This window comes from Trematomus bernacchii, unplaced genomic scaffold (genome assembly GCF_902827165.1).
Source record: "Trematomus bernacchii unplaced genomic scaffold, fTreBer1.1, whole genome shotgun sequence".
In the NCBI taxonomy this organism is placed as follows: Eukaryota; Metazoa; Chordata; class Actinopteri; order Perciformes; family Nototheniidae; genus Trematomus; species Trematomus bernacchii.
In genome coordinates, this window is record NW_022987567.1 from 7287026 (window position 1) to 7303065 (window position 16040).

The 16040-nt window shown below is 40.7% G+C and overlaps 1 protein-coding gene across 1 annotated transcript in view; it reads left to right on the top strand.

Annotated features, from left to right (window-relative positions):
• Positions 1-13125, top strand: part of LOC117478836 (LIM homeobox transcription factor 1-beta-like) — a 35188-nt gene extending 22063 nt beyond the window's left edge. Inside the window, exons 3-8 of the mRNA XM_034125748.1 lie at positions 5858-6084; positions 7766-7935; positions 9436-9513; positions 10619-10685; positions 12424-12573; positions 12911-13125. Of these exons, the coding sequence (XP_033981639.1) occupies positions 5858-6084; positions 7766-7935; positions 9436-9513; positions 10619-10685; positions 12424-12573; positions 12911-13125 (907 nt within the window). The remainder of the gene's footprint in view (positions 1-5857; positions 6085-7765; positions 7936-9435; positions 9514-10618; positions 10686-12423; positions 12574-12910) is intronic.
• Positions 13126-16040: the final 2915 nt, after the last annotated feature.

Below are 16040 nucleotides of genomic sequence, written 5' to 3' on the forward strand. Positions count from 1 at the left end.
CTACTTTTACTCAAGTACAACATCTGAGTACTTCTACTTTTACTCAAGTACAAGATCTGAGTACTTCTACTTTAACTCAAGTACAAGATCTGAGTACTTCTACTTTTACTCAAGTACAAGATCTGAGTACTTCTACTTTTACTCAAGTACAAGATCTGAGTACTTCTACTTTTACTCAAATACAAGATCTGAGTACTTCTACTTTTACTCAAGTACAAGATCTGAGTACTTCTACTTTTACTCAAGTACAAGATCTGAGTACTTCTACTTTTACTTGAGTACAGGATCTGAGTACTTCTACTTTTACTCAAGTACAAGATCTGAGTACTTCTACTTTTACTCAAGTACATGATCTGAGTACTTCTACTTTTACTCAAGTACAAGATCTGAATACTTCTACTTTTACTCAAGAACAAGATCTGAGTACTTCTACTTTTACTCAAGTACAGGATCTGAGTACTTCTACTTTTACTTGAGTAACATTTTGAATGCAGGACTTTTACTGTAACAGAGTATTCCTACACTCTGGTACTTCTACTTTTACTCAAGTACATGACCTGAGTACTTCTACTTTTACTGAAGTACAAGATCTGAATACTTCTACTTTTACTCGAGTACAGGATCTGAGTACTTCCCTCTCTGCCTGAGTGTATAGTGACCCTCCAGAAGGTGAATGAAAGAGTGCGTCTCATTGATTTCTGAGACCATTCCCCTGCTAACAAACATGTTGATGTGAGTCTCCAGAGAATCCCGAGGCCTCACACTGACTTCTTGAGCTTTGGCTGTTCAAACATCACATCCCCACTCTTTGAATCCTGCTTTTATTTCCCCCTGCCTCATTCACAATCATCTTTTGATACCGCCTACTAATTAAAACTCCAACAAGCTGCCACCCGAAGCCTCCCGCCACCCACCAGCCTCCTCCTTTAGGTCACCCCGCTCCCTGAGGAGGGGGAGCAAACAAGGGAACAGTGAAGGAACACACACAGTCTGTTTTTACTGCTTCATCCTTTCTCCACTCCTCTTATCCTCCTTAATCCTGCACCTCTTTATGCGTGTTAAGCCTCTGGAGCAGAGTGAAATCATAGGGCACAGGGCCAGGGGGTCAAGGAGGCTCCTCCAAAAAGGGGGCCTCCTCTATAGCACTGGTGGTCCAGGTCCTCGTGAAATGAAGTGCGAAGGACTCTCTAAGAATCCTCTGCTGGAACAAACCTTCCCTCACATTAAAGGCTGCACAACTCTGCACTGAAAACACTCAAATGTGCACTTTAAGTGTCAAGATGCTCCTTTGTAAATGCACTTAAAGTCTACTGGCATGCAGGACAGCAACAAAGGATCTCCACTGCTTTATGTTTAGAGAGGACCTTTGTATGGCCCTCTTCCTTCAGGTCTGCCTCAGGGCCAGGTGTCCTTGAGTCTTCACCTCTTACACCTGCCTTCTGGTGCCCAATGCAGTTCACTTCTTGTGACCCAAATATGTATATATGTTCATTTTAATTCATTTCTTATTTTAAAGTTACTTAAAGGTGGGGTAGGTAAGTTTGAGAAACCGGCTCGAGATACACTTTTTGTTATATTCCATGGAATGCTCTTAACATCCCGATAGCAATGAATATCTGAAGTGCTTTGACAAAAAATCCATAAAAAAATGTCATCTGTGGAAGCCGTAGTACTGTAAAAAGCACGACCAATCATCTGAGCCGGCCCGGCTAAAATAACTGGATGGCCTACCTGCCTGTCAGCCTTCCATCTGTGCACAAACTTATCTCGTGCCCTCATTGGTCATGTGCACGTTTGTGTGTGTTGGAGGAGGGGCTCTGTGAGGAAGTGGCAGATTTTTTCCGGCTGTGTATTTTCAAATTCTAGCGATCTCGAGCCGGTTTCTCCAAAATGACCTACCCCACCTTTAACTGTATATAATTGTATTTATATCTTTGATTTTATCTTGAATTGTATTCATTTCTAATCTGTGATGTCCTCTTTTTCATTCTCACCCTGTTGCTGTTAAACTACTGAATTTCCCCACAGGGATTAGTAAAGGTCCATCTCATCTTATCTGTCAGGACCTCGACACAAACTGATGAACCCAAATCCACGACCCAGAGACAAAGTCTTGAATATATAAAAAAAGTATATTTATTATCACAGTGCAGATAATCCCTTTTAACAGAGTAGGTGGTGGAAATAACAAAAGGCACTCACAAGGAGGAAAAAACTAGCATAACAAGGAGAAGACTTAATAAAAACTCAAGCCAACAAAATAAACAAAATAACAAAACCTGACATGAGAGAAAGCGATCCTTTCTGAGCTGAGGCTTGGCACGACCATTCGGGGAAACAAACAAGACGAACTGACACAGGACAGGGGAGAGACAGGACTATTTAAACATGAGGTGAGTGGGAACAGGTGGAAACAATCAGGGCATACACTAATGATGGCGGGAAAAACACACAGGGGGAGGAAGAAAACAGGGCCTGCAATGAAAGACAAGAGGTATACAAAATAAAACAGGAAATGACAGACAGAATACATACAGACACAACATTATCTTATCTTTCTTGTGAACCTGATTTTCTTCACATTATGTGTCCAATCCTTCTCCACCACCTTCTCATAACAATGGTGTCCATGCTTTCTTGATTGGACCAAGTGAGTGGTCGTTGGTATGCCAAAAGAAACTCAGAGTTATGGAGAGGTCAATCTCATTTTCCAGCTTTTTGATCCGTATATCAGAACAGAATGATAAAGAGGACTGTGGTTCAGTCGTTGTGTTCATGCTGTGCTCGGGCGACTTCAACACATTGTTTAGTATTCTGAAGGTGTTTCTTTGCAAATACACTTCACAGATACTGTCTCTAAAGCACTTTAAATGTATCCAAAGCACATGTGTTTACAATCTGGAGTCGCTAACCTTTCTTGAACTATAGAGAGGCGAAGTCCCGCCCATATACTTCCGACCCATGGGACCTTATTTCGGAAAAAGTATGTATTGAAGTCAATGGAGAGAGAAAGATTATCTCTCGATCCCGTTTGAATTGTGCCACGAATTACACATATGATGTTTGTCAATCTTAAAAAATCATTTCCATGTCAAAAAAGTCACAGTTTGTCGTAAAACTGTTGAAATATAAGACTATGAAAAATACGCAACTAGAAAGACTACAAATCCCAGAGTCCCGGTCCCGCATGCTGGCTCTTAGGAACCGACTAACTCCCCTTGTGTGTATGTACAGCTCTCAACATGCCCAGACTTGGAGTGATTTTCACCTCTTTTAATACTTTCCGCCTCATTCTGAAAGAAAGAAGTGAAATGTGCCAACGTGACGGCCGTCTTGGTGTGTGGTGCGAGACGGGAGATGTAGTTCATTGAGCGTTTCACACAAAAAAAAGTGTTACTTCACAGTTTTACGACACATTTTTATTTTTTTGACTTGCAAAATTATCTTTTAAATTGACAAACATCATGTGTGTAATTCGTGGCACAATTCAAACGGGATCAAAAGATAATCTTTCTCTCCCCATTGACTTCAATACATACTTTTTCCGAAATAAGGTCCCATGGAGGTCCCCCGGAAAGGGAGGGACTTCGCCTCTCTATAGGCAGAGGAAAGACATTGAGAGCTTTCAGAAGAACAGCTGATGGATGATGGATGCTTCAATTCTGATCACGTTGATCTTCTTCTTGAGGGATTATTATCCGCATGAGCCTTGTTTGATTTCCCCATCGCTCACATTTAACTTGGTTTTTGGCGGAGTGACGCCTAGGAGGACTGAGGCTAGGTTTTCAGGAATAAAGCCAACTCTTCCACTGGGAAAAGCTGTCAAAATGGGACAAGGCGCAACAGAACCAACGTGTAAGATGCCGCTAGCTTAGTCTATGATCTGAGGAAGAACAGGCAACACTAATGACAGCATTGACCAGTTTCAACACTAACATGGTCCAAGCAGATGCTCAAATGTCATCAACAGCAACTATACAGTACAACAACGTCTCTGTCTGCAATGCTGGCCTATAGTGTTATTGTGTAAATGAAAAAGAGGGAGTTGCAGCAAGGAGAAAAAGCTGAATGGAGGAGGGTCGTCCCATTCAGTGTTTGGACAGCTGCACCCCTCCTCCTCCTCCTCTGTAGGCTACCTGCCTTAAAGTGACCTCCTTCCTCCCTCCATCCTTTAGCTTTTCACAGATTCAACCCTCAGTGTGACTGCGCTGCTTACTGAATAATGAGAGAATAAAACAGCAGTGGTGACGGTTTGTTCTCTGCCAAGATTTCAACGTGTGGAGCCAGTGAAATTTTAATAAGCTCTTATAGCCATGCGCTCCTAATTGTGCTTTAATGCAGCAGATTGTTATGACCAAGCTGAGACTCATTTGATGGCTTCTTTGGTAAATGGGGAAATAAGTGAGGCATCTTGAATATGGTGGAAGTGGAACGGATATTAGTTTGGTAATATTCCCTCGTCTCACAGCATCCACCTGCTTTTTAAAGAGTACACGTTGCCTCTTTATGAAGCTGTTCGGAGCCGTCTATCTTTGAGGCACGCTTAAAAGGTCTTTCACACACAAAGACAGCTCAAAAAGGGTACAAATTAGCATCCTTTCCCCTGGCATCTTGTCTTGTTTTGTGGTTGAGATGTGTAAAGATTACAGCATTTACACAAATTCATCCATACAATGTCTGTCAGAGGACATCCTGCAAGTCCTACACAGCGCTGTAAGTGTTTCATTTCTGATGAAGATGTACCAATCCACTGATGTCTCAGGGTAATCCTTCCTGGATGTTAAATTATACCTCCAGTATTGAAGTTTGAAGGCCCGTTAATGGGAAAAGACTGTTGCAATCACACAGCAGTAACCTATGCCTATTATGAATGAAGAATGTATGAATGTAATTAATGCAGGCTTGGGGTAAAGCCTTAATAAAACCATCCATCAGCCTGTCGGTCCCACTATAACCAGTCTCATTGGGATTATTGTCACACGCCTAACTGTAGGTAACATTCCTCAGTGAATGCAGAATTTACCCCCGAAAATGCAATATGAGCACGTTAGCATTTAGCATGTTACGTAGACCAAACTTGCATTTGTTGGGGCTGTTTAATTAAGGTCCCTGTAAGTCTGCAAAGAGGGGTGTAAGTGACACACTCAATCACGTTCAGTTGAAATGATATGATGTTGTTCTTGAACACTTTTCGGCACACATCTCTTGTTGCTGCAATGTGCAATAAAAACATTATCTGCAGTTGTACGGTGCTATGATGACGATATAAATGTCTTAAAGGTCACCTATTATGCAAAATCCACTTCTTCATGTCTCTTCTACATCAACAAAAAGATTCTCTCTTTTTCTCCTGATCCATTTATATAAAAACCTGTCTGAAAATGAGCTGATCAGATTTTGGCCACGTTATGATGTCATAACGATGTTTTGTCTTGTGTAACCATTAGCCAATCACCAACCAAGGTACCCCCCCCCCCCCCACCTTATCACCTGAATCTCCTCCTAGAGCACCATTGTGTTCTTTGTAACCAAATCTCTCTCAGAGGGGCGTGGGGAGGGGCTCCTTATTTTCATCTAAAGTAACAGACAGAGAATCAGCACTTTGGAAACAGGGCTGAAACAGAGGGGATTATGGGATGCTGCAATGATCTGTTTGGTGTTTGGAGCCAAACACTTCAGAGACATGTTTTGTAAATATCTGAGACCTATTATATATTGATGAAAAACAGTATAATAGGGGACCTTTAAAACTTAATTCAACGTTTGCTGTAACACTGTAAACAGTCCCCGCTGTGGGACATATAAAGGACTTCTGATTCTTATTGTTCCCCCTCCTCTCTCCCCTGTGTGTCCTCAGGTTGTTTTCCAGTAAGTGCAGCGGTTGTCTGGAGAGCATTTCTCCCTCAGCGTTCGTGATGCGAGCTCTGGACAGCGTTTTCCACCTCAGCTGCTTCTGCTGCTGCGTCTGTGAGCGTCAGCTGAGCAAAGGAGACGAGTTTGTCCTGAGAGACAATCAGCTGCTGTGCAAAGACGACTACGAGAGAGAGCGTCTCATTACAGTCAGTCCACACACCTCGGACTCAGGTAACATATGGGCAGAGGTGGGAAGTAGTGGAGTACAAATACTTCGTTACTGTACTTAAGTACATTTTTCTGGTATCAGTACTTTACTCCACTACTTATTTTTCTGATGACTTTTTACTTTGACTTCTTACATTTTGAACACAAATACCTGTACTTTCTACTTCTTACATTTTGAACACAAATACCTGTACTTTCTACTTCTTACATTTTGAACACAAATACCTGTACTTTCTACTTCTTACATTTTGAACACAAATACCTGTACTTTCTACTTCTTACATTTTGAACACAAATACCTGTACTTTCTACTTCTTACATTTTGAACACAAACACCTGTACTTTCTACTTCTTACATTTTGAACACAAACACCTGTACTTTCTACTTCTTACATGTTGAACACAAATACCTGTACTTTCTACTTCTTACATGTTGAACCCAAATACCTGTACTTTCTACTTCTTACATTTTGAACACAAATACCTGTACTTTCTACTTCTTACATTTTGAACACAAACACCTGTACTTTCTACTTCTTACATTTTGAACACAAACACCTGTACTTTCTACTTCTTACATTTTGAACTCAAATACCTGTACTTTCTACTTCTTACATTTTGAATACAAATACCTGTACTTTTTACTTCTTACATGTTGAACCCAAATACCTGTACTTTCTACTTCTTACATTTTGAACTCAAATACCTGTACTTTCTACTTCTTACATTTTGAATACAAATACCTGTACTTTCTACTTCTTACATGTTGAACACAAATACCTGTACTTTCTACTTCTTACATTTTGAACCCAAATACCTGTACTTTCTACTTCTTACATTTTGAACACAAATACCTGTACTTTCTACTTCTTACATGTTGAACACAAATACCTATACTTTCTACTTCTTACATTTCCCAAACAGGCTGGTTCCTTTAGTTTGAATGTGTGTTTGGTGGCGTGATCATTATTATTTAGAGTCATTGCGTGCCTATTGATTTGAACACGATCCGTGTATCCATCATTTCCTGGTCTTCTCTAAAGAAGAGGGACCAATGAAAACGTTGTCATGTTGCCGTTGTTCAGCATGGAAACATTCATTAGCTAACAATGACATTATTGTTCTATTAATATAAAGGGAGGTCAGGTACTCTTTAAAACAGCTGCTAGTTATGGGTACTTTTTACTGAAGTACATTTCAAAGCCCTCTTTACTTTGACTTGAGTAAAGAAGTTTAGTCAGTACTTCTACTTTCACCAGAGTATTTTTAAACACGAGTATCTGTACTTCTACTTGAGTAAAGGATGTGTGTACTTTTGACATCTCTGCATATGGGGAAACATCGTAGGCGGTTACAAACCAATGCAACACCAACATCATATGAATTACTTAGTGAAACACAGAACTGCAGTCAGGTACAATCTGCAGAAACCAGATGTGATTTTCTTGTCTTTCTTTTATATTTGTTTACATTTATATTCAATTTAATATTTAATATTCCATGCCTCACATACTTATGTATATATAATAACTTGCTTTACATTTTGTTACCGTACATTTGTAACTCAACATGTATATTTTCTACTTTCTTGTTTATTTCTAGTCTTTTAATTGTTATTGTTCAATGCCTTGTCTTTTTATGCTCAATGATCAATAACGTACTTCTTATCTCATCTTTGTGACAGATAAGAGTGAGGATGAGGATCTGAATGTACCCTCAGAGTGTCGTTCAGCAGGGAAACGCAGAGATGACAAAGACCCTCGTCGGCCCAAACGTCCGCGCACCGTCCTCAACACCGTGCAGAGGAGAGCGTTCAAAGCCTCCTTCGATGTGTCCTCCAAACCCTGCAGGAAGGTGAGCACACAGAGTACAGTGAGATATTTGACTGAGGTAAAGAACAGCATTCTTAAGCTATAAACTAGGTGTTTTTTCATACATTAAATAGACCTATAAAGGAAAGGAGTGTCATTATGTAATCTTGACAAATCATTACTGTGGCGGGCATAACAAGCCGTACTATAACCCATCATATCTGGGTCATTTCTGACAAAACAAATGCTATTTTAATGAATGAATGATTACTTATTCCCCTTAATCAGTAACTTTTCTACGTTTAACCAGAAAAAAAGGGACCCTTTTATGGTTTTTTGGGGGCGATTTCCCATTCCTGTAGTGTGTTATATTGGTTTTAGTGCATGTAAATGGTCTGTAAAGGCTACAATTAAAGTAGAGATACTACATACTGATATGAACCTGAACATCAGCAGGAGAGGACTCTTTAAAGTAGAGACACTACATACTGATATACACCTGAACATCAGCAGGAGAGGACTCTTTAAAGTAGAGACACTACATACTGATATACACCTGAACATCAGCAGGAGAGGACTCTTTAAAGTAGAGACACTACATACTGATATTCACCTGAACATCAGCAGGAGAGGACTCTTTAAAGTAGAGACACTACATACTGATATACACCTGAACATCAGCAGGAGAGGACTCTTTAAAGTAGAGACACTACATACTGATATACACCTGAACATCAGCAGGAGAGGACTCTTTAAAGTAGAGACACTACATACTGATATACACCTGAACATCAACAGGAGAGGACTCTTTAAAGTAGAGACACTACATACTGATATACACCTGAACATCAGCAGGAGAGGACTCTTTAAAGTAGAGACACTACATACTGATATGAACCTGAACATCAGCAGGAGAGGACTCTTTAAAGTAGAGACACTACATACTGATATACACCTGAACATCAGCAGGAGAGGACTCTTTAAAGTAGAGACACTACATACTGATATACACCTGAACATCAGCAGGAGAGGACTCTTTAAAGTAGAGACACTACATACTGATATACACCTGAACATCAGCAGGAGAGGACTCTTTAAAGTAGAGACACTACATACTGATATACACCTGAACATCAGCAGGAGAGGACTCTTTAAAGTAGAGACACTACATACTGATATACACCTGAACATCAGCAGGAGAGGACTCTTTAAAGTAGAGACACTACATACTGATATACACCTGAACATCAGCAGGAGAGGACTCTTTAAAGTAGAGACACTACATACTGATATACACCTGAACATCAGCAGGAGAGGACTCTTTAAAGTAGAGACACTACATACTGATATACACCTGAACATCAGCAGGAGAGGACTCTTTAAAGTAGAGACACTACATACTGATATACACCTGAAAGTGGGCATAATATGTCCTCTTTATATCAAATGAAGGCCTTTCAGACATTTAGGACATATGCCGTACACTAGTAATGCTGTCAGTGTGAATACGAAGCTGATGAGTGTGTCTGTGCTGGGCTTTCAGGTGAGAGAGACCCTGGCTGCAGAGACAGGACTCACTGTCCGTGTGGTCCAGGTCTGGTTCCAGAACCAGAGAGCAAAGGTCAGTAACAACAAGACGTCAACTCTCACATTGTGATCCTAGCAAACATTTCCTGGTCTCCCACGTCGTTTCCCTCGACCTGAGAAGCACCAACATGGCCTCCTGAATACCGGACACTTTCACACAGGCAGGCAGAAGTGATGTCATCATTCAGATCACATGTGAAAATGGAGCGTCACTCTCCTTTCTTTGGCCAAAAGTGCTTAATTCTCTAAAACCACTTCCACATCAGTTAAGCTTCAGTGGATCAAACTTGCATAATCTACTATTTGCTCGGCTTGGTGGCATTTGGGAGAATAAGCTCGTCTAAGTGTGAATATCCATCAGGCTTTACACTGCAGTCCATTAGCAATATATAAGCATTACATGGCTTGTTTACTCAAGCCAAAATATATCCAATATCCCCAAAATCATTGCTGAAATGCTCGATACAGATGGTTTGTGTTGTAATGATCATTGCTTTACAATTATTATAATTTTTTAACACAAAAAGTCAACCACCCAGAGCCAGGGGAATTTATTTTAAGCAAGGAAATGAAATTCTCAGAAGCACAACACAAGTAGATATCAGTGAAGACATCAAGTCAAAAGACAGACTTAAGTTCATAAACAGTTACTTTCGAAAAATGTATTTACCTAAATAACAAGTGACATAAATATAGCTCTAAGAGTTTGTCGTAGAACGTTTTGAGAAGCGGCAACAAATGGATATGACAACTCATTTGTAATTCACAAACATTTATGGCTTATTGATTATTTTGGCTTCACGCCTTTGTATCTACTCAATTGTCCATATAATTATTGCGATGGTCAAATGAATACACCCCATAATATCCCCAAGACTTCTTGAAGTGACTGTTTCTGCTCTCTAAGATAATGACAATGTATATGGTAAATGTGATATGCTAATGATCTTAGGTGCACATTTGGCTTCAATGGCGATTATGTCACATGATAAAAACCTAAGACCTTTGTTGGTAATTAGACATTTTGAATATGAATATATAATTTATAATTTATAGGTTGGTGACTAATAAGTTCCTCCACATGTGTTCAGTCAGTGTCTCCTTAATAAAAGCTTTGTTCTGTGTTTACGTATTCACAGATGAAGAAGTTAGCCCGCAGACAACAGCAGCAAAACGAGCAACACAACAGCCAGAGGGTAGGCCAAGGTAAGGAACTATCGTGTGTGTGTGCGTGTGTGTGTGCGTGTGTGTGTGTGTGTGTGTGTGTGTGTGTGTGTGTGTGTGTGTGTGTGTGAGCTGCTGCTCTGATGTTATTAAAGTCAAAAGCACTCGTGATGTCTCTCTGCAACATGTAATCTTTCCATTATAATTGTGATGATAGCGATTAGTGAGAACTCTGTAATTAATCAATTATTTGGAGAAACAGCTTGAAATATTAAATGTATTATGGGAGCAATAAACAGAGTAGAGTCGCTCAGTTTATCAAGCTTCACGATGAGTCCCATGCTATAAAGAGTTCTGCAGACATGAGTCCTTCTGCAGCTCAGACCCTCATGGCTGGAGGCTTATTGCCACTGTGGTCTCTCAGCTATATGAGCTGCACACAGTTTAGATAAGTGTCCCAGTGTTTTGGCAGGCGCTGCCTCTATCTGTTCAGGGACTTCCAGCATGTCAATATTGGCAGAGCAGCGGGCTTTATTACAGTGGAAGCTGCTGTTGTTAAACAAATGAGCTGAGCAAACCAGCACATGGGGGTTGTTTGAGATTGATGTTAGCTTGAGAGGAAGCCTCCTGGATGACATCTTCAAAATCACCAAGGCCAGTCAATCAGTTTAGACAATGCATTTACAATATATGCTTCCATAAGAAAACCCTTTTGTTGTACAGCTTATATACACAGTATGAACATAAATGCATGGTTTTAGTGTCTGTGTTCAGAACTATAGTTACGTTGCGTCGTTAATACTTTTGCACTTTTTCTTCAGTAACATTTTGATTGCAGGACTTTTACTTGTAACAGAATATTCCTACACTCTGGTACTTCTACTTTTAATCAATTACAAGATCTGAGTACTTCTACTTTAACTCAAGAACACGATCTGAGTACTTCTTCCACCTCTGAGGAAAATCCAACTGGTCTGATGTTTGTACCTGCAAGAAGTTTAAAGCATACTTTAATTTCATGCTCACAGTGACAATGCTAAAACTCAGATGTTCAGCATATTATAATGTTAGCATAACCAAATGTACATTAAGTACACATATTCAAGTACAATATCTGAGTACTTCTCCCACCTCTGCTCACAAGTATAGGAAGACGAGGTTTTTGTTTGTGTGTTTGTTTTAGTTTTTTTTAGGCCTATGTGAAGCACTTTGAATTGCCTCTGTGTCTTAAAATGTGTTATACAAATAAACTAACCTTGATGTGTTCATGTCCTATGTGCACTGGAAAAAATGCTGCTCCAAAAACAAGTTGAAAAAATAATGAAAACAAGGTGTTTTCACTTGAAATAAGTAAATACATCTGCCAATAGAACAAGTGAAAATTAGCTTGGTAAGATTTCTTGAAATAAGAAGGGATATTTAGATAAATCAGATCTTGTAATAAGCTGGGATAACTCATTTTGAACTATATTTGACCAGAATCAGTGCTCAAAATGTTTCTGTTTTCTGATGTTAGTTGGTGATTTTCCAATAAATATGTGAGAAAAAAACAAGTTTCATCTGAGATACAACTCAAAATAAGATTTTGGACTTAACAAGATGATGTATTGTCTAAAAACAAGACCCTATATATTACTGCATTGTTACTTCTGAAGTTATTATGTCTTATAGAAAGTGTAAAGACATATTCTGACTAGATATTAGACAAATGGCAAGATTTTGAGTTTTTGTAGTGAGACCCCTGCGTCTGAGAGTTATAACCCTGCTCCCTGTGTTACAGATGGGATGTCGATGGAGGGTCTGCTCAGCTCGTATTCAGGACATCTCCCTCTCACCCAGCAGCTGGGGATGGATCCCAGCAGATACTCTGAACCCTTCCAGCAGGGCCTCACACCGCCTCAGATGCCTGGTGACCACATGAACCCCTACGGTAATGACTGCGCATGAGTGTGTGTCGTTTTATTTTTGCCTGTGATATGAATTCTCTTTCCTTCCTCAATGCAGCACTAAGCACCTCGGACAATGATTTGTGCCTGTAGCCATCAGGCTGCACAATCAAGGGATAATCTGCACTGTTTGTACAAATGACTGTGACCTTTACTTGCATCTGCACACGTCACATACATGTAAATATACTGTATAGCTGTGTTAACTTCTGTCTGCTCGTTACAGATACCCTCAGTAATGGAGTAAACCCTAACCTAAGTGTATTAAATACATTCATATCCATCTCTTTGACTTCTCTTTGTCTCCTCTGCTCTTCCCAGGCACTGACTCCATCTTCCATGACTTTGACAGTGACACTTCTCTCACGAGTCTAAGCGACTGTTTCATGGCCGCTCCAGATGTCGGCTCCTTGCAGAGTCGGGCGGGAAACCCCATCGACCGTCTGTACTCCATGCAGAACTCCTACTTTGCCTCATGTGGCCCCGACATCACCGCTGGCACCACTCAATCCACAACGACACATCCCAGGTCATGAAGAGTGAGCATATAATGGTGCAGGAAGCAAGGAAATATGACTACAGGTCAGAATCCACCAAATATACCTGAAGGACCTCCACCAGCAAAAGGGAAAAGGAGAAATTTGACTTGCATCAAACCCCTAGGAAGAGAGTTTAATTTTGTTGTGGCCAATCGGTGGTACTACAACTTCCATGTCAGTCCGTGACGTCAAGAGGCGCTTTCACACCGGAGTACTTTTACCCGTACTTTTCCCGTTTAATTCTGTTAGTGCCTGGAATTTTGCGTTCACACCAAAAAGAGAACTTAGTTCCGAGAACTTTTACCCCCATTTTTAGTGCCTGCTAGAGAGGTGGTACTTTCCTGGGGAGAAAAAAGTACCAATTTCGATTGGCTGGGCGAATTGCAAACCACGCCCCGTAAAACTCTGAAAAGTTTTGTGAAGCCGCCATTGTATTTGCTGGCATTAGCATTATTAGCATTAGCATTAGCCCCGCGCACCAACGCAGAGAGACTAACTTATGGCAACACAAAAAAAAACATTGGAGCGGTGGAGATGAGGAGGTGTCGGCATTCTGGCGATTTACTCGGAAGGCTTCAGTAGAAGCTGCTGGGAGTCCCAGCAGCTTCTACTGAAGCCAGTCCCCAACTCCGGGGACTTCCGGCCGGGGACTTCGGGTGGCAGTATACGCCGTGAAGTTGTTTGCGGCCTGCCAGTAAACCCAAAGCAGAAGAAGAAGAAGTGACGTCAGCGGCTTCATTTGCGTAATCTTCCCTCAGGGAACTTATTCCGGTGTGAACGCGATCTGCTCTTTAGTTCCATGGGGGAACTAAGTGCTGGGAACTAAGTGCTGGGAACTAAGTACGCCAAAGTACATAGTGTGAAAGCGGCTATTGGGACCAAAAAGACTATTTTCCATTGACTTACATTGGGAAAGAGACGTCTGTAAACCAGCGTTTTATTTATTTCTTAGCTAAATCAACTACCCAGTATGAACACTTCAATAGCTCTTATTTAAAGGGGGTCCTTAAGATTGTAGAATGCGCTAAATGCTGAATTCAGAGTTATTTTCCCTTTCCATTTGTTTGATTGAGCCGAGACCAACGGACTGAAGTGTGCATGCTTTATAGGCCAGGATCCCAATGGTTTAATGGCAATGTTTTGACATTTTGGTTTAATGCGCCACTGAGCAACTTTGATAGGAATAAAAAGGGCCCTGCATCCAACACCATATCTTGTTTTTTCCACTCTGCACATGGTTTGAAGTGGTACATTCAGCTGCCAATATTTGTACTGATATCACAATGAAAGTGTTTATTAGTCGTATGAAAAGTGGGACAAAAGTTCAAGTCTCTGTGACAGGAACACTACGCTTCAGGCTTCTGAGTGCGTAACACAGTTCAACAGGTGCATTAATAATGTTGTTTTTAATGCAACGATAAAGTAAATATAGTTTTGGTAATATGTTATTTAAGCCAAACGCCAAACTGTACTGCTGCAAAAAGTGATTGCTTTCTGTTCCTGAATGTAAATAATGTTTTAAATGTAGTTACGGTTCTGAAGAAGCATCCAGTTTTGCATGTTGGGATGGACAGTGATTTATTTATTTCTCACAAACATGCTGGTATACATAAAATAAAAAGACTATATTTAAAAAGACAATATGATCCAATTGTAAAGTCCGAAAAACGAACATGTATGTAATTAGTTGAGTATTTGATTTATGCTATTTATCATGGTATTTGTGTTGCTTAATGAGTGTGTGAATGACTGATGCTTTGCTATTTATTTTTAAATTGAGATCATCTGGACAGAGTGATTTTTACATTTGCAGACTTACCAAAAGTGTTGAAATTTAAAATAAAACAAATCTTTCACTTGAATTCTTGCCTTTTTTTGTAAAATAGAAGCTGTGAATCTTGCAGGGAAATGTTCACTGGACTGATTGTTTATACATACAATAAGTTTAAAGCAAAAATACTTTAAAGGTCCCATGTCATGCTTTTCTGGTTATTACCCGTCCCCTTGTGTGTTATGAAGGTTTTTCTGCATGCAAACGGTCTGCAGAGTCACAAACCCTCAAAGTACACCCTGTAGCGAGTAAAACTCTAACACAGAAAAGACCTGTCTATGCTGCCCCAGAACGCCTCGTTGGACATTTCTCTTTTTCCATTGTTTACTTCTTGGGTATAGTGACGTATTTCGGGTATAGTGACGAAACGTAACGGCTCCGCAGATTGGTTCAAAAGAACCAATCCGCGGAGCCGTTACGTTACGTCCGCGGAGCCGTTACGTTTGGACCAATCCGCGGACTTCCTCACACACACACACTCGGCGGGACGTTGCGAGGCTCGCTGCTGCGAGGAGCGGGACACTGTGAGCTGGCTCACTGGTGTGGGGTCGGCGAGACAGCGAGACACCGCGGAACTCAGCCTGGGCACACACACAAACTCCCAGCCAGGCTGCGGGTGTGTGTTTCGGGCTGGGTTTTGATGTGTCTCGCTGTCTCGCAGACGGCCACTGGGCTCACAGGGAGGTGGGGGGGGGGCAGGAGCTCCAACAAGCCGTTTAGGACAGAGAGTGAATACACATACTATACAGAGATGCTGTATGAGAAACCAATGTGAGTTTGGAAAATTGCACAATATACATTTATTTTAGTAGACCTCAACAATGGAATTATGATCAGTAGAAATGGCCATGACATGGGACCTTTAATTTCATGCTCACAGTGACGATGCTAACATTCAGATGTTTACCATTAAGTTTCGACCTGATGATGGTAGTCGATGAAAAGTCACAGGATCACCAAAGTAATCACAATTACGGCAACCGCCTTACTAGCAAATCCAAGCTAGCATTAGCATAGCTATAGTTCTCCCTGGCAGACAGGCAGTTGTCATCACTCTCCTGAAGTAGGATTATTTTATATA